The following is a 19842-nucleotide window of genomic DNA, read 5'->3' as shown; positions in this document are numbered from 1 at the left end:
ATCACGTCATTAAACTTGGAGAACTATAATGCAAAGCATTATGAACAGCTCAACTAGCTAACTAAAACTGCTTAGCAATTTTTTTACTTAGAGCCCTTTTGCCTTATACACATTAAAGATTCTTAAAAATTTTTTACTGCTTACGTGTGAAACCTCTGGTATAGAAGTCATCCTTACAGAGATATTTTAGCTAGACACATACTATTCCAAGATAAAGCAATAAATGGGTTAATTCTTACCTTCTGAATATATGTGCCAAATAATAAGAACGCTGTCAGTATCAACAGAGATAACGTGGTCCCCAAAGGGCTGCAAAAGATGGATTTCTGCCTTATGACCCTTAAAGGTATGCACTACCTGCAACGTCAAAATTAAAGAATTTCATGTTATTCATTCATCATGTAGTATTATTCATATTAACCAAAAAAACCACACAAATCCTGAAGATGCTCACATTAAGAATGCCCAACTTTCGATTACCCAAGGTTAGATCAACAAACAGCAAGGAATCACACATTTTCACCTGCTTCCCCAGCGAGTCCAATTAGGAAACATGGGCTAGGAACATGGAAATGAGATCTTTGAGGCTCAGCTTTTCAACTAAGCTTAGGGAGAAGGCATGCAAAGAGCTGGGTCCCTCAGCCAAGCCAACCAGCACAACTCCATGCATTTTGGAAAAGTGGGATGTTCTAGAAGGCTGACCTCTATAGCCACCACCAGCTGGCTTCCACAGAAGACAAGGGAGGGCGATATAGGACACTTCTTCCCTCCAGCTTTCTGCTGGACACAGACATTCTGACCCTGACAGCAGTCCCTGCACCTCACTCATTACAGTCCCTCCCCCACGGTTTCAGTTCTCACCAGGCTCCAGGAGCGCTATTTCTTCTCCTTCTCCCTCAGGCCCTATGGATGGTAACAGTTTCCTACAGTTCATAGTCTCTGATAGCTTTCTACTCCTCATCTGTACATTTATCTCTCAGGAAAAACCACAAACTGCAATATTTTGAACAAAAAAAGGACCCTGACTCTCTAAAAAGAAAAAAAAAACTTTTACTGCCTCTCAAAACAAAAACTCCCATTAAAGAACTTTAAGTTGCCTTCCTCTGCCACGGTAGAGATGATGGAAAACACTGGGAACAAACATCCGTAGCCTGAGTCAGACTTTGAGAAGTACAGTAATTCCATCACCTGGCTTTCTAGCCATCCCCATGGCTACCTTCCCTTTCATTCTGGACCACTAGTGCCGGTCATCTCTCAAATTAGTCATCTCAGGACAAACTTAGAAACATACGAGTAGATTAAGACAAGAAAAGATCCTCCCTTAGTACAGAGAGCAGAAGATCTAGCTTTTTCTACATAGGCAACAAGCACCTGGGTCTTAGAAAATGAGTCATGGGCTACGATGTTCATAACGAAAAAATCAATCCACATAAAGCAGTGGGACAGATGTGAATCTCTTAGGAAAATATTTTCAAAATACTCTTGACTGATTCCTACCCCAACCAAATAAAGTAGAAAACTCCAGAGATGGGACCTGGTTGGAAACAAACAAGCTGTAGCAGCTAGCTGCCCAGATGATTCTAAGGTTGATCCCAGGCAAAGAAAACCAAACCAAAGCATCACTTTTAACTGATTATGAAAATTTGATGAAATCAACTTTCTCTTCCTCCAGCAAAGTGAATATACATTAAAAAAACAAAAAAAATACGTCGAGAGTGTCTCAGATGAAGAGCAACATTAAAGTTCCCTCTCACTACCATGACAATCAATCACTGACTGCAAAAGGCAAAACAGTTCAATGATACAAACCTCTTTATTACGGGCGAATGCAGAGAAAACATTCCCATAAGCAGCAAAGACTAATCTCCCATCAGCTGCCATACAGCAGATGTCCTGTGGGAGAGAGTTACCTGGAAAAAAAGAAATATAAAATGAAAGAAGTAAACATATTTTTTAAGAAATAAAGATATTTAAGATTGTGGAACAAAGACAAACTTCAATTATGCATATAACATCTTTAATTTCTTATAATTTAAAAATATGCACGTATGACAATCAGAGCATACAATTTAGACTGCAGTGTTATTTTAGACATCTAGTAGCAACAATCACATTGAAAATATGACATCACCTTGACTTTCTCTCAGAGAATTAATGTCCAGTATCTGCAGACACAAGAACATAATCCTAAAGGATTGAGAAGCTTTTTGAGGTTATTTGGGGGAAAAAATCCTCACTCAGTACACAAAACTCTGGCAGATGGTCATCTAATCTCCATGTGAATGCCTTCAGCATATTTTAAAAGTAGGTCAAAACTGAGAACTCTTAACTCTACCATTTGGAGTAACTTAAAAAAAATTCCATATGATATTCTACACGCTGACCCTTTCAAGTGAATAATACAGTTTCCACTTAGTCTTCTCCAAGGCAAACATGCCTATCACCTCCAGCCATTTCTCATCAGGATTTCTTGATTCCTCTCTCACTACCATGGTCACATGGGCTTTTACTTTTTATTTCCCATTTTGGGGGCAGGACTGTTAAAACATAAGAGAATTGTTTTAAGTATCATTCACGCTGTTATTACATTTCCAAATACTATTTTTATAGGTTTATCATTTTAGTATTGCCCTTCTACAGCCTTCTATAATCTTTTTAAAAAATTAGATTTATCAGACATACACTCTAAACTCATATAGCTCTGTTTTTCTTACAAAAATCACATTTGATGGTGAAACTAGAATCTCTCAGTCCTGGCAAGCTCTTCATTCTATAAAAGAGTTTGAAAAAAAAAAAAATTCTTCCATTGCAAAAAAATATCAAAATGTGGGAAAAAAGAAAACTCTTTCTTACAATGGAATGATAGAATCAGAAAACCACTATTTGATAATCATCCTACTAATAACTCAGGTGAGAATCACCACTAACTCATAGTCAGCAGTACTTTGACTATCAATCAGTATGACTAATCAAAGTCAGTATGAAACTTTGAACAGTAAAGACTATTTAAAGTGAAAGTGAAGTTGCTCAGTCCTGTCCGACTCTTTGCAACCCCATGGACTGTAGCCTACCACACTCCTCCGTCCATGGGATTTCCCAAGCAAAAGTACTGGAGTGGATTGCCATTTCCTTCTCTAGGAGATCTTTGCGACCCGGCGATCGAACCCGGGTCTTCTTCATTGTTCAGTTCAGTCGCTCAGTCATGTCCAACTCTTCGCGACCCCACGAATCGCAGCACACCAGGCCTCCCTGTCCATCACCAACTCCCGGAGTTCACTCAAACCCATGTCCATTGAGTCAGTGACGCCATCCAACCATCTCATCCTCTGTCGTCCCCTTCTCCTCCTGCCTTCAATCTTTCCCAGCATCAGGGTCTTTTCCAATGAGTCAGCTCTTTGCAGCAGGTGGCCAAAGTATTGGAGTTTCAGCTTCAACATCAGTCCTTCCAATGAACACCCAGGTCTAATCTCCTTTAGGATGGACTGGTTGGATCTCCTTGCAGTCCAAGGGACTCTCAAGAGTCTTCTCCAACACCACAGTTCAAAAGCATCAATTCTTTGGCACTCAGCTTTCTTTATAGTCCAACTCTCACATCCATACATGACCACTGGAAAAACCATAGCCTTGACTAGATGGACCTTTGTTGGCAAAGTAATGTCTCTGCTTTTTAATATGCTGTCTAGGTCGGTCATAACTTTCCTTCCAAGGCAAGTTGGTAGGTTAAGCATGGTAGGCATATTCTTTACCGTTTGAGACGTAAAGCGTCTACCTGCAATGAGGAAGACCCGGATTTGATCCCTGGGTCACGAAGATCCCCTGGAGAAGGAAATGGCAATCCACTCCAATACTCTTGCTTGGGAAATCCCATGGACAGAGGAGCATGGTAGGCTACAGTCCATGGGGTCGCAAAGAGTCGGACACAACTGAGCGACTTCACTTTCACTTTCAATGTATCTTACCCCATGCACTTACTACATTTATTAGCTACAAAGGGCAAGTCTTCAAAAGGAGCTGCTTGATAAATGTCACCTTAACCAAATGATCAAAGTTTTCACTGCCAGGAAAAAGACTAACCAATAGCATGTGCTTCCTGATATGGTTCGCTGAGAATTCAGCATCATTTCTTTGTTATTCTTTCAACACTGCAGAACCTGAACCTAATCATGAGGAAGTTTCAGAAAAAGTCAAATCGAAAAATATTCTTTAAAAAAGACTAGCCTACACTACTCTAAAAATATAAATGTTGTAAACCACAAAGAAAGAGATGAATTAGTTTAAAGAAGACCAAAGAGAAATGACAACTGAAAGTAACAATCTGTCCTGGATGTTCTTGTTAGCTATGTACATTTACCATAAATACATGCCTAAGTTTTTATGTTTCACAAGTCTTAAATTTAAGTCCAAATTTTAAAAGAATGTTAAAAGATACTAAACATGCACAAATTCAGGATAAAGTCTATACTTACTTACTGCAACCAGACTAAGTTTCTGAACCTGTTTTTAAAAAAGAGAACAAATGATTAAATTTTTTCTAACAAAAAAATTATAATAATCTAGCACTTAAACATGAAGCTCTAACCTCATACATAAATTTGCTATGCGGTCCTTCCTTAAAAAGACACTTACTGATAATAAGTGTCGGGAATAATAATCATCGGCATTAGCCGATTATTCGTCCAGTTCAGTCCAGTTCAGTCGCTCAGTCGTGTCCACCTCTTTGAGGCCCCAGAGACTGTAGCCCACCAGGCTCCTCTGTCCATGGGATTCTCCAGGCAAGAAGACTGGAGTGGGTAGCCATGCCTTTCTCCAGGGGATCTTCCTGACCCAGGGCTCAAGTCAGGTCTCCTGCATTGCAGGCAGATTCTTTTACAGTCTGAGCCACCAGGGAAGCCCATTCTCATTACTAGGGAAGCTTATATTTTCTACTACTTCGTCAGTGATGGAAGGGTAGGCATCACGTATAGTTTTATATATGGGTCATGTAATAAACATTTTTAGGCTTTGCAATCTGTGCGGTCTTTGTTGCAATCACTCAACTGATAATGTATCACAGAAGCAGCCACATATGGGAAAAAAAAAAAAAGCATGACTATATTCCAATAAATTTGAGTTATGGATATATAATTATAATCTTTAAAACTGTCATATGCTGTGAAATATTATTTTTCTTTTGATTATTTCCCGGCCATTTAAAAACGTCAAAACCATCTAGCTCAGAAGCATAGAACACAGAAGGGTATAAGGAAGAACTCAAGAATGTGACAGTGTAAGACTAAAAGTGCCCTTGAAGATGAATTAAATAATCCATGTTTCTTAATTGAGAGTAGACGAATGCCTCCATCCCACTCAAACTCTGACTGTACTGCATCCTACTACTATGCAAACTTTACTTGGAGATTATGCTAATATTAGAATAAACACAGAAAAAAAAACAAATAAAAATGTGATAGGTCATACAAAAACAAAATGTTGGCAGAATTGGCTTGCAGGCTGTAGTTTGTGGGCCCCAACCTATGGTTACTGATCTAGCTATGTGACTTTGAGAAAGTTACTCAACCGCTCTGTGCCTCAAATTCCTCACCTATAAATTAAGGATTAAAATAGGTCCCTAATTTTATGGGATTATTATGAGGATTCAATGAGTAAAATTTGTGTGAAGAGTTAGAATGGAGTCAGTCATACAGTAAATCCTCAATAAGTGTTAGGTGCTATCACCAACACCATCTCCATCTCAGAGATGGCCTTCCCTTTCCATTACTCACTTGCTCTTCCTGCTACCAACAACCAGTTCTTCTTGCTAACAATCCATCTGATTTTCACAATGCTTCAAGGAAAGCTTATATTTTCTAGGAGGACAACTTTACAACAGTTTCCAGGAAAAGTGCTTAATTAACACTGACTAGTTTTAACCTCCTCAAGTAAGGCCCCACCTTTCACAGAGCATACCTTCATCAAGAGAAGACAAAAGAAAGAAGAAACAGCAACAAAAGCCTATTTCAAAGACTGATGATATATTTTAGAGGAAAAACCATCAGCAACAAGCAGGAAGGCCTTGGGCAAGTAACAGTTATTCTGAGATTTAGTTTCCTAGGTCAGGAAGCAACAGTTAGAACTGGACATGGAACAAGAGACTGGTTCCAAATAGGAAAAGGAGTACGTCAAGGCTGTATATTGTTACCCTGCTTATTTAACTTATATGCAGAGTACATTATGAGAAACTCTGGACTGGAAGAAGCACAAGGTGGCATCAAGATTGCCGGGAGAAATATCAATAACCTCAGATATGCAGATGACACCACCCTTATGGCAGAAAGTGAAGAGGAACTAAAAAGCCTCTTGATGAAAGTGGAGAGTGAAAAAGTTGGCTTAAAGCTCAACATTCAGAAAACGAAGATCATGGCATCTGGTCCCATCACTTCATGGGAAATAGATGGGGAAACAGTGGAAACAGTGTCAGACTTTATTTTTGGGGGGCTCCAAAATCACTGCAGATGGTGACTGCAGCCATGAAATTAAAAGACGTTTACTCCTTGGAAGAAAAGTTATGACCAACCTAGATAGCACGTTCAAAAGCAGAGACATTACTTTGCCAACAAAGGTTCGTCTAGTCAAGGCTATGGTTTTTCCTGTGGTCATGTATGGATGTGAGAGTCGGACTGTGAATAAGGCTGAGCGCCGAAGAACTGATGCTTTTGAACTGTGGTGTTGGAGAAGACTCTTGAGAGTCCCTTGGACTGCAAGGAGATCCAACCAGTCCATTCTGAAGGAGATCAGCCCTGGGATTTCTTTGGAAGGAATGATGCTAAAGCTGAAACTCCAGTACTTTGGCCATCTCATGCGAAGAGTTGACTCATTGGAAAAGACTCTGATGTTGAGAGGAATTGGGGGCAAGAGGAGAAGGGGACGACAGAGGATGATATGGCTGGATGGCATCACTGACTCGATGGACGTGAGTCTGGGTGAACTCCGGGAGTTGGTGATGGACAGGGAGGGCTGGCGTGCTGCGATTCATGGGGTGGCAAAGAGTCGGACACGACTGAGTGACTGAATTGAACTGAAGTCCATGTAAGGGTGCCACAAAATAACGAACATTCTTGGAAAGAAACGCTGCAAGGTTTAGAGGATGTGGCGCCTCTGAACTTTGTCGTGGTGGCAGAAAATAGATGTTCAGGGGAAGTTTAGGGAAATTAGTCTGCTATCAAATGTAGAGAATCGCGTAAACCGTAACTAATCTCACCCTCCCCAGTTATCCCAGTGTATTTTAGCCCGCATCTCTAAAGCGGTTCTCCTCAGGAACTGCACAATGAGATGGCTTACAACCCTTTCTAATTAAAAGGGCGCGGGGGAGCAGTTTCCTTCACCGCATTTATTTCTAACCAAACACTCTGCCGCTGAACTGCGACGTTCTCCGGGACCTCCCCCAGCCCGACCACCGCCGGGGCTCGTCGCAGGCGGACGGCACGCGCGGTCCACACACGGACGGCCCGGGAGGAGGGCGGCGCGACCCCGGGGCACTCACGTCGTAGGTGTGGAAGCTCTTGCCCACGCACGTGGTCACGTAGAACCGACGCTTCAGGGCACTGAACCGCACCGCGTGGGGAATGTCGCTGCTGAAGAGCCCCAAGGCCCGGAACCCGGCGAAAAGGGCGCTGGCGGTGCGTTCGCCCGGGCCTCGCTCCATCACGGCCGTCGACGGCGGCCTAGCGCCTACAGTCCCTGGGAGACCGCGCGCCCGGGATCCGTCAGCGCGTCTTCCGCAGCACAACCCTCGACCGGCGCTTCCGGCGCCCTAGCGCTTCCGGTGCTCGCTGCCAATCGAGCGAGCGGATGCTGTCTTCGGTGCAGCTGAAAAGTAACTCCCCGCGGGACGCGAAGGGGAGCCAACACTTGGGTTCCGCGGCCCCAGTCTAGCGCACGGTGAGGGCGTTCCCCGCCGTACCCGACTAGCAGACACTGCGGTCGCTTTCCCGCGGGCCTGGAGGGGCGGGGCCGAGTGGGAAACCCGGCGGCCGAGGGAGTTGAGGGAACGCGGAAGTCTTTGCCCAGGTTTTCCAGACGGACGCGTCTAATCCGACTGGAGCTGGGGGACCTTTCTAAAGGCCCAGAGCCTCCCGGTGGCTCGGCTGGTGAAGAGTCCGCCTGCAGCGCGAGAGACCTGGGTTCGATCCCCGAGTCTGGAAGATCCGCTGGCGGAGGGACCGGCTGCCCCCTCCAGGGTTCTGGAGAATTCCAGGGACTGTGTCGTCCATGGGGTCGCAAAGAGGCGCACGCGACTGAGCGACGCTCGCTTTTTTAAACGCCCTTATCTTGTGGAGATACGTGTTTATGGATGAAATTATATATCTGGGAATTTGCTTTCAAAATAATTGGAGATGAGGTGTAGGGTTTTTATGACCTGCATGTTTTTTAATACGTTTATATTAAAGACTGTTAATTGTTGAATCTGGGGGATGGCTGTGTGAGAGATCATACTTGTATGCTTTCGTATGAAATTGAAATTTGCCATAGTGAATATGTTTGTATTCTACAGAGTTTAAGGTAAAATATAAATTGGAATATTAATGGATTATTAAATTTTTACCTATGAATCATAGAAATATGTACAAATGGTTTTAATTATCAGGTAAACAATAAGAATGTTCTAAATTGTGTATAATGCAAATGCTGTGTTTATCATTGCGAAAAAAAGTCTTCTGTCCATATTGGCAGTTTGGGGGGAAAATTGCAAAAGTTTCCTGATCAGGACTTTACAGTTCACAAAGACTTTGATAATACCCATGGCTGATGATTTGAATGCGAAATTGATGCTTGTGAACTGTGGTGTTGGAGAAGACTCTTGAGAATCCCTTGGACTGCAAAGAGATCCAACCAGTCCATCCTAAAAGAAATCAGTCCTAAATATTCCTTGGAAGGACTGATTCTGAAGCTGTAGTACTCCTGAAGTGAAGAGCCGACTCATTGGAAAAGACCCTGATGCTGGGAAAGAGTGAAGGCGGGAGGAGAAGGGGACAACAGAGGATGAGATGGTTGGATGGCATCACTGACTGGATGGACATGAGTTTGAGCAAGCTCTGGGTGATGGTGATGGACAGGGAAGCCTGGCATGCTGCAGTCCTTGAGGTCACGAAGAATCACACGACTGAGCCACTGAACAACAATTAGCTTAATATAATCCTCAAAAAAAGACGGTGAGATATTTAGGGCAAAAATTATCGTTTTACAAATGAGGAAACAACTCATTGGGAATAAATGATTTGTCCAGTTCCCAGTTTATTTAGTGCCAAATCCAGGCTAGAACAAGCTTGAATAAGCTAGAATAAGCTTACCTAGTGGCTCAGAGGGTAAAACGTCTGCCTGCAAGGTGGGAGACCTGGGTTCCATCCGTGGGTCGTGAATATCCCCTGGAGAAGGAAATAGCAACACACTCCAGTACTCTTGCCTGGAGAAGCCCATGGATGGAGGAGCCTGGTGCATGGGGCCAACAAAGAGTTGGACACAACTGAGAGATTTCACTTTCCCTTTCAGGATAGAACAAGGTTTAGAAAAGGTTAAGGAAAGATCTTTGGCATTGCCTTTCTTTGGGATTGAAATGAAAACTGACCTTTTCCAGTCTGGTGGCCACTGCTGAGTTTTCCAAATTTGCTGGCATATTGAGTGCAGCACTTTCACAGCATCATGTTTCAGGATTTGGAATAGCTCAACTGGAATTCCATCACTTCCACTAACTTTGTTCGTAGTGATGCTTTCTAAGGCCCACTTGACTTCACATTCCAGGATGTCTGGCTCTAGATGAGTGATCACACCATCGTGATTATCTGGGTCGTGAAGATCTTTTTTGTACAGTTCTTCTGTGTATTCTTGCCATCTCTTCTTAATATCTTCTGCTTCTGTTAGGTCCATACCATTTCCGTCTTTTATTGAGCCCATCTTTGCTTGAAATGTTCCTTTGGTATCTCTGATTTTCTTGAAGAGATCCCTAGTCTTTCCCATTCTGTTGTTTTCCTCTATTTCTTTGCATTGATCACTGAAGAAGGCTTTCTTATCTCTTCTTGCTATTCTCTGGAACTCTACATTCAGATGTTTATATCTTTCCTTTTCTCCTTTGCTTTTCACTTCTTTTCACAGCTATTTGTAAGGGCTCCCCAGACAGCCATTTTGCTTTTTAGCATTTCTTTTCCATGGGGATGGTCTTGATCCCGGTCTCCTGTGCAATGTCACAAACCTCTGTCCAAAGTTCATCAGGCACTCTGTCTATCAGATCCAGTCCCTTAAATCTACTTCTCACTTCCACTGTATAATCATAAGGGATTTGATTTATGTCATACCTGAATGGTCTAGTGGTTTTCCCTACTTTCTTCAATTTAAGTCTGAATTTGCCAATAAGGAGTTCATGATCTGAGCCACAGTCCACTCTTGGTCTTGTTTTTGTTGACTGTATAGAGCTTCTCCATCTTTGGCTGCAAAGAATATAATCAATCTGGTTTCGGTGTTGACCATGTGGTAATGTCCATGTATAGAGTCTTCTCTTGTGTTGTTGAAAGAGGGTGTTTTCTATGACCAGTGTGTTCTCTTGGCAATATTCTGTGAGCCTTTGCCCTGCTTCATTCTGTACTCCAAGGCCAAATTTGCCTGTTTATCCAAGTGTTTCTTGACTTCCTACTGTTGCATACCAGTCCCCTGTAGTGAAAAGGACTTCTTTTTTGGGTGTTAGTTCTAAAAGGTCTTGTAGGTCTTCATAGAATCGTTCAACTCCAGATTCTTCAGCATTACTGGTCAGGGCATAGACTTGGATTACCGTGATATTGAATGGTTTGCCTTGGCAATGAACAGAGATCATTCTGTCGTTTTTGAGATTGCATCCAAGCACTACATTTTGGACTCTTTTGTTGACTATGATGGCTACTCCATTTCTTCTAAGGGATTCCTGCCCACAGTAGTAGATGTAATGGTCAGTTCAGTTCAGTACAGTTACTCAGTCATGTCTGACTCTTTGCAAACCCATGAACCGCAGCACGCTGGGCCTCCCTGTCCATCAAGAACTCCCAGTGTCCACCCAAATCCATGTCCATTGAGTCGGTGATGCCATTGAACCATCTCATCTTCTGTTGTCCCCTTCTCCTCCTGCCCTCAATCTTTCCCAGCATCAGGGTCTTTTCCAATGAGTCAGCTCTTCGCAGCAGGTGGCCAAAGTATTGGAGTTTCAGCTTCAACATCAGTCCTTCCAATGAACAACCAGGACTGATCTCCTTTAGGATGGACTGGTTGGATCTCCTTGCAGTCCAAGGGACTCTCAAGAGTCTTCTCCAACACCACACTTCAAAAGCATCAATTCTTCGGTACTCAGCTTTCCTTATAGTCCAACTCTCACATTCATATATGACCACTGGAAAAACCATAGCCTTGACTAGATGGACCTTTGTTGGCAAAGTAATGTCTCTGCTTTTTAATATGCTGTCTAGGTTGGTCATAACTTTTCTTCCAAGGAGTAAGCGTCTTTTAATTTCATGGCTGCAGTCACCATCTGCAGTGATTTTGGAGCCCCCCAAAATAAAGTCTGACACTGTTTCCCCATCTATTTGCCACGAAGTGATGGGACCAGATGCCATGACCTTAGTTTTCTGAATGTTGACCTTTAAGCCAACTTTTTCACTCTCCTCTTTCACTTTCGTCAAGAGGCTCTTTAGTTCTTCTTCACTTTCTGCCATAAGGGTGGTGTCATCTGCGTATCTGAGGTTATTCATATTTCTCCCAGCAATCTTGATTCCAGCTTGTGCTTCATCCAGCCCAGTGTTTCTCATGATGTACTCTGCATAGAAGTTAAATAAGCAGGGTGGCAATATACAGCCTTGACATACTCCTTTTCCTATTTGGAACCAGTCTTGTTACATGTCCAGTTCTAACTGTTGCTTCCTAACCTGCATTCAAGAGGCATGTCAGGTGGTCTGGTATTCCCATCTCTTGAAGAATTTTCCACAGTTTATTGTGATCCACACAGTTAAAGGCTTTGGCATAGTCAATAAAACAGAAATAGATGTTTTTCTGGAACTCTCTTGCTTTTTCAATGATCCAGCAGATGTTGGAAATTTGATCTGTGGTTCTTCTGCCTTTTCGAAAACCAGCTTGAACATCTGGGAGTTCACGGTTCACGTACTGCTGAAGCCTGGCTTGGAGAATTTTGAGCATTACTTTACTAGCGTGAGAGATGAGTGCAATTGTGCAGTAGTTTGAGCATTTTTTGGCATTGCTTTTCTTTGGGATTGGAATGAAAACTGACCTTTTCAGTCCCATGGCCACTGCTGAGTTTTCCCAATATGCTGGCATATTGAGTGCAGCACTTTCACAGCATCATCTTTCAGAATTTGAAATAGCTCAACTGGAATTTCATCACCTCCACTAACTTTGTAGTTATGCTTCTTAAGGCCCACTTGACTTCACGTTGCAGGATTTCTGGCTCTAGGTGAGTGATCACACCATCGTGATTATCTGGGTTGTGAAAATCTTTTTTTACCTAACTTATTTAGGGACACTTAATGGTAGTTAGAAATTTGAATTTAGGTGTATCTGACAATTAGATTTATGTTTTAACCTACATCTAGGCAATGAGACAAAATTTTAAAGCTTAGAACTCTCATGGAAGGTTTAGTCTTATGGTATCAATTAGACATGTATTTTAGCTGTTTTACTTTGATCTTGTTAAGGCACTGTGTTATGGGCTGATTATGAGTTGCCTAGTTTTAACATTGTCAGAATACATTTCTTCTCATCAGCTGCTTCCCTGAGTTTCTTGCTATTCAGCTGTCAGCAAGGTGTTCAAATATGTGTTGGAGAAAAAAGAGCTAGTTATTGCTCTTTTTACTTTGAGATACCCCTAAGGATGCTAGTCCCAAGTTAGGATAAAGGAGAAGATGGGGAATTCCCTGACAGTCCAGTGTTTAGAACTGTGGGCTTCCAATTCAGGGAACCCGAGTTTGATCCCTGGTAGAGGAACTATAATCCTGCAAACCATGAGGTGTGGCCACAGTGGGGGGAAAAGGTGGATGTAGTTGATCATTGACAAATGATAATATTCAATTTGATTCAATACATTGGTGCTTCAAAGAATTCAGGTAAATTAAAAATAAATGTAGCTATGTCAAATTGTCATTTCTAACTTTTAAAAAAAGGGTTAAATATGACTTTTTCTGAGTAGTTTATGTAATAAAGACCATTTCTTTTTTGTTACCAGTTTCATGTATTGTGATTACCAGCCTCCAAGATGCCCTCAATGGTGATCATGCCCTAGTGTAGACCCCTCTCACACTGATTAGGGTTGACCTGTAACAAGGCTAGATAATTTAAAAAACTGAAGATTTTGACTTGCTCCTTTTGGGTCATTTGCCCTGCAGAAAGTCAACAGTCACATTGGGAAGATACTCAAGCAGTCCTATAAGGTGTTTCATGTGACAAGGAAAGGGAAAGTGAAAGTTGCTTAGTTGTGTCTGACTCTTTGCGACCCTGTGGACTGCAGAGTCCATGGAATTCTCCAGGCCAGAATACTGGAGTGGGTTGCCATGCCCTCCTCCAGGGAATCTTTCCAACCCAGGTCGAACCCAGATCTCCCGCGTTGCAGGTGGATTCTTTCCCAGCTGAGCTACATGGGAAGCCCAAGAGTACTGGAGTGGGTAGCCTATCCCTTCTCCAGCAGATCTCCCCAACCCAGGAATCAACCAGGGTCTCCTGCATTGCAGGTGGATTCTTTACCAACTGAGCTATCAGGGAAGCCCAGACATGTAAGTAAAGCATCTTGAAAGCACATTCTCCAGCCCTAGTAAAGCCCTCAGATGACTGCGGCCATGCAGACATCTTAACTACAACTTCATCCAAGACCTTCAGCCAGAATCACTCTCAAGCCACCCCTGGATTCCTAAGTCTCAACTGTTTAACATAATAAACGTTAACTGCTATTTTAGGCCACTTAGTTTGGGGGTAATTTGTTACACACTAATACATAACCAGTACACTTATGCTTACCTTACTAATCACATTTAGAAATGGGTATGGTTTGTTTCACTGTATCGGCAGAACCATGTCAGAAATCCAAGGAGGTTTCAAGATAGTGCTTGTCCACTCCCTTACTTCACAGATGAGTGAACTACTAAGCACAACTGTGGAATTAGGTGGTAAAAAGGACAAGTGTCATATATCAATACTCTTTATTCTCAAGCTAAGACTTTCTACCTTGGGGAGCTGTTCATTCTAGCTGCCCCAGTTTTTCCTCTCTGGTGGAAAATGTGCAAGAACATGTCTGTTGCTGGTTGAATAGAACCACTAAAATATATGTTGCACTGAGATACTGTTAGCCATGTAGAAATAAGAGATTGGATGAATATGTCGGGTCTATCTTCTCCTCAGGTTAGCATGTATCTTTCACTCAAATCTTGTAATGGCAATCCTGATCTGGAGTTTGGAGATGATAGGAAATGTTTGCTTAGTCAGCCTCCTTGAGAAATGTCAAAGTTGAAGCATAGAGAAACCTCTTTAGCAACAAACTGTTTATGCCTACTCTTTTCATGTAAATCTTTTTTTTTTTTCTTTTGTATCAAATACTCTGCTTTCAAGGTAATAAAGAATTTTAGGCTGCGCCTGTGGCCAGATCTGGCTGCTTCTCTAATCATCTTCTTTGCTAATGCTGCACTAGCCACAGAACTGCAGTGCAGGAGAACCAAGTTCAAACCCTGGGTCAGAAAGATCCCCTGGAGAAGGAAATGGCAACCCACTCCAGGATTCTTGCCTGGAAAATCCCATGGACAGGGAGCCTGGGGGGCTACAGTCCATGGGATTGCCAAGGGTCAGACATGACTGACCAACTAACACTTTCACTTTTCAGCCACAGAACCAGTCCTGAGAATCCTCAATGTTGCCGCATTTATGAAAGCATACCATGGAAATGGATGGTGGCTCCCTTTCCCAAACTTGGAACAAGCTTTTGCCTAATTAGACAACAACAAATGAAACAGTTCTTTGTTGTACTGTGCTGGCACTGAGCCTGCAAGAAGAGTCGGCTCTCTGAAAGGAGTATGTTTAGGATTTGGCATCATTATATACACTCACATAACATTCTCCTCTTCCATAGTTAGGCTGGAGCAGTTCTCTTTATTTTAAATATTCTTCCATTTCATTTTTCAGTCATAGCGGGAACTTGAAGCTGAAGTTCCCCACAGTGATAAGTTAGGATAATAGGATACATTGGCTGTCAGAATCAGATGACAATTTTGTAGAAACACCCTTCAATGTTCTGCCATTCTCTAGAGGGCGTTTCTAACCTGAGTGCCAGGAATTCAGGCTCTGCAATAACTCGTAAAGGATCACCTTCCCAAATGACATTGCCTGTCACATAACAGTTTTTTCCTAAGTATTCCTGATACTCCAAAAAAAAAAAAAAAAAAAAAGGCTTTTCCCTGAATAGAATATCTGGTATGAGGCTAGACCCATGCAGGCTCACTCACAGTAAGGTCACTGTCTTTCTTTTAGCTTCATTTTTAAAAACATTCTGTGCTATACTGATAGTATAGAGACTTTTCTTCTCCATCCATTGCCAGACCTTCTTGACCCTGAGGTACTAAGAGAACCAGAAAAAAGAAAAAACAACAACAACAACAACTGAAAGAATGAATAGAAGGAATTAACCATCAATTACCATAGAGGTTCTTAGTTTGTATTAGTTCTTCATAATATAATTATTTTATCCAGAGGGCACTGTGAGCATGTTTTGCTATATAGTACAATTTGAGCAAATTTTAGGTACATAATAAACACATAGCAATAACCTCAGATATGCAGATGACACCACCCTTATGGCAGAAAGTTAAGAAGAACTAAAGAGCCTCTTGATGAAAGTGAAAGAGGGGAGTGAAAAAGTTGGCTTAAAGCTCAACATTCAGAAAACTAAGATCATGGCATCTGGTCCCATCACTTCATGGAAAGTAGATGGAGAAACAGTGGCTGGCTTTATTTTTGGGGGCTCCAAAATCACTGCAGATGGTGACTGTAGCCATGAAATTAAAAGATGCTTACTCCTTGGAAGAAAAATTATGACCAACCTAAAAAGTTATGACCAATTAAAAAGCAGAGACATTACTTTGCCAACAAAGGTCCATCTAGTCAAGGCTATGGTTTTTCCAGGAGTTGCGTATGGATGTGAGAGTTGGACTATAAAGAAAGCTGAGCACAGAAGAATTGATGCTTTTGAACTGTAGTGTTGAAGAGGACTCTTGAGAATCCCTTGGACTGCAAGGAGATCCAACCAGTCCATCCTAAAGGAGATCAGTCCTGAGTATACATTGGAAGGACTGATGTTGAAGCCGAAACTCCAATACTTTGGCCACCTGATGCGAAGAGCTGGCTTATTTAAAAAGACCCTGATGCTGGGAAAGATTGAAGGCGGAAGGAGAAGGGGACAACAGGGGATGAGATGGTTGGATGGCATTACTGACTCAATGGACATGAGTCTGAGTGAACTCCAGGAGTTGGTAATGGACATGGAAGCCTGGCGTGCTGTAGTCCATGGGGACGCAGAGTTGGACACGACTGAGTAACTGAACTGAACTGAACTGAACTGAATAAACACAAAATGAGGTGTTCACCAACCTAGAGAATTGTTCAGGAGAATTGTGAGGGCATAATTTCCCATGCTTATCTTATTGTTACAGAATCAGCATCCATGGGTACAAAAATGGTGTCACAGAAGCAATACCCTGCCAATCAAAGACCTCTCCAAAACTAGAAATTTTGGATTCTTGTGGCTCTCTTCCTTACCTTTAAAATTTTATCCTGCTATAAATCTCAGTAGGCCCATATGAAACTATTTATGGGTCAGTTTAGAATTCTAAATAACTGAGTATGTGGCTGAATGTCTGACTAAATCATTGTCACTGGTGGTGGGCAGTATATTAAAGTATCACTGAGGCCCTATCACCCATTATTCAGATTAGAAGGAGAGGGGCAGACTACAGGAATCTGTATTTAATAGGCTTCCCAGGTGATTCTGATACCAGTCCACAACCCCCTTGGAAATCTATTGATCACTGAGGAAATGATTGGTGAGAAAGTACTAAAAAAAGTGATGCTGTTGGATATTACAAATAGATGAGGTCATGGAGTGTGTGCTTCTAATTCTTGTTATCAAGGCTTCAAACTCTCTGGCACCAGTTAAGAAAGGGCTTTACTGAAATTACATGATCTTGCATGATGGAAACCTTAGTCATGTATGATCTTGAAACTGGTTACATTCACCCTGAAGTCTTCAAGGAAGTTCCAGGGAGAGGAATAACTCATTTAAGAATTATCTGCAGCCCTTCAAGAATAATGAGGCTGTTATTCTACTGTTCTAGAGACTAGCGTTTATTTTCTAGAGAAATGAACCCTTAGTAATCCTGATTTGGACATCAGGCACAGAAGCACAATGCAGCTGAGACTGGCAGGTGAAGCTGATCATCACAGGCTGACCAGGGGGTCTCCCAATGTCTTCCATACCCAGCTCCCAGAAAGTCAACTTTCAGATCCATATATGTCTCCACACAGAAGACTGTAGGAAAACTCAGGGAAACTGAATAGTTCCAAAGAGAAGACTTGACAGATGCTTCTGTTTGGTGAGCTTGTGCCAAAAATGCCTGCCACTTAAATGAGCTACATTCTGTTCAGGAAGTATTTATTTAACAGGTAATAAATGCCAGGCACTTCTAGATGCTTCTGATATCACTGTAATCAAACAGATATATAAAACTTGTTTCAGATATACATGTAATCAAAACATGCAGAAGCCTGTTCTCATGAAGTCTGTCTTCTATAAAAGAGAGAAAATAAGAAAAGAAATAAATAATAACTTTTAAGTATGTTGATAAATGTCATGGGGGGAAGTATAGAGAGGAATAAATAGTGTTAGTTATAATTTTAAATAGTTTGGCAGGTAAATTCTCATAGAAATGGTAATCTCTGAACCAATGGTAATCAGAATCACAAAATATATTTTCTGTGTCCTACATACATTATGAATATATAGGACAGAACAATATATTAAATTCATAACTAAATATGACAATATTATTTAATACTTTATATAACATATATAGATTTCAAATAATGTTAATAAACAAACCTCCATGTAATCACCATTCACATAAAGAAATTAAACACTGGACTTCCCTGGTGGTCTAGTGGTTAAGAATCCACTCTGCAATGCCGGGGACATGTGTTTGATCCCCAGCGGGGGAACTAAGATCCCACATTCCATGGAGCAAGTGGGCCCAAGCGCTGCAACCGCTAAGCCTGGGCGCCTCGACTGGAGACTCTTTGTGCTGCAATGACTCTGTCATTGTGCTGCAATTGTCTTTGTGCTGCAATGAAAGGTCCTGCATGACTCAGCAAAGGTCTCACGTGCCACAATTAAGACCTGATGCAGCCAAGTTAATTAATCCAAAAAGAAATCAAACAGTGATACTAACTTAGAGGTTTCCCAAGTAACTTTCCAATATTACATGCCTAATGCTTCTTATTCATAAATAATCGTTCCTAATTTTTGTGGTAAGCATCTTCTGTTTTTTAATTTATTCATATACTATAATTTATTTAATCAGGTCTTATTATACAACAGGCTTTCCAGGTGGCTCAGTGGTAAGGAATCCACATGCCAAGCAGGAGATGTGAGTCTGATCTTTGGGTCAGGAAGATCCCCTGGAGAAGGAAATGACAACCCACTCCAGTACTCCTGCCTGGAAAATTCTATGGACAGAGTTGCCTAGTGGGCTACAGTCCATGAGGTCACAAAAGATTCAGATGTGACTTAGTGACTAAACAACAACAATTATACAACAACTAATGTTTTACTGTTATGAATTGTATCCCTGGATTGTAATTCTAGTTAAGCTACGTTTCTCTGGGTAACTATTACTCTCCAGTTTTCCCATGAACTTGCCCATTACATATCAAGAAATTACCCGAAGAGTGTAATAAGTGAATGAATGTATGACTGTGTGAGTAAATATATTAGTGTGTGTTAATCATTCAAGTGAGTTCAGCTCTTTGCGACCCCATGGACTGTAGCCCGCCAGGCTCCTCTGTCCATTGAATCCTCCAGGCAAGAATACTGGAGTGGGTTGTGTTCTCTTCTCCAGGGGACCTTCCTGACCCAGGGTCTCCTGCATTGAAGGTAGAGTCTTTACTGTCTGAGCCACCAGGGAAGCCCAGTAAGCAGGTTATATTCTCAAGTAAGTCATCTTTTTAACCTCAAGAAAATGTTGGTTGTGAAGTTACATGATATCTGGTCCTTAAGAAAGAAAGCAAAAGTTATCCTGTGGTAAGTCCTCTAACTACCTGAAAAATCTGATTCAAATGAAAGGAAAACGTGATAACCATTCTACTTCCTATGCTCAAAGGGACTGAAAATGAGATTCTTAAAAATTCTTTTTTAAAAGGGAAATTATAATGATAATAAAAGAGAGGTCAGCTCTATTCCAAAAAGCTTGGATGGAGAAGCTAAGGTTAAAAAAATAAGCAGAATACTATAGGAGAGATTATCTTTCAAGATAAAGCTTTTATCAGAATATTTCAAAAATAAGAAACTGACTTTCTTAAAAAAAAAAAAAAAAACCTCCTGTTTTGCCCCTCCCCCGTCCTTCACCCCCTGATACACTTTATTTCCGTTTTTATTAGACACGTCTGTGTTGGATGCACAAAGAAAGAAACAAACTGGAAAACAACATGAACTGCCTAGTTTGGGGGGGGAGAATGGAAGCCTCCAGAGCTAAAGGAAAAGTTAGAGAATCATGCTTCAAATAGGACAGTAGCCAGACCAGTTCCTAGTTTTAA

The 19842-nt window shown here is 41.6% G+C and overlaps 1 protein-coding gene across 2 annotated transcripts in view; it reads right to left on the bottom strand.

Annotated features, from left to right (window-relative positions):
- WDR36 (WD repeat domain 36) overlaps positions 1–7803 on the bottom strand; it is a 43506-nt gene extending 35703 nt beyond the window's left edge. The window contains exons 1-4 of one of the 2 annotated variants that reach the window (XM_061424559.1): positions 7520–7803; positions 4467–4494; positions 1810–1910; positions 240–357 (exon numbers count right to left, since the gene is read on the bottom strand). In XM_061424559.1, coding sequence (XP_061280543.1) covers positions 240–357; positions 1810–1910; positions 4467–4494; positions 7520–7681 — 409 coding nt within the window. In that variant the 5' untranslated portion in view covers positions 7682–7803. The remainder of the gene's footprint in view (positions 1–239; positions 358–1809; positions 1911–4466; positions 4495–7519) is intronic. The other variant, XM_061424560.1, reaches the window with a different exon arrangement.
- Between the last annotated feature and the right edge of the window lie 12039 nt (positions 7804–19842).

Source organism: Bos javanicus, chromosome 7, assembly GCF_032452875.1.
Source record: "Bos javanicus breed banteng chromosome 7, ARS-OSU_banteng_1.0, whole genome shotgun sequence".
Taxonomy (NCBI): domain Eukaryota; kingdom Metazoa; phylum Chordata; class Mammalia; order Artiodactyla; family Bovidae; genus Bos; species Bos javanicus.
The sequence above is the reverse complement of the archived record's forward strand: the minus strand, read 5'-3'. Positions and strand labels throughout refer to the sequence as shown.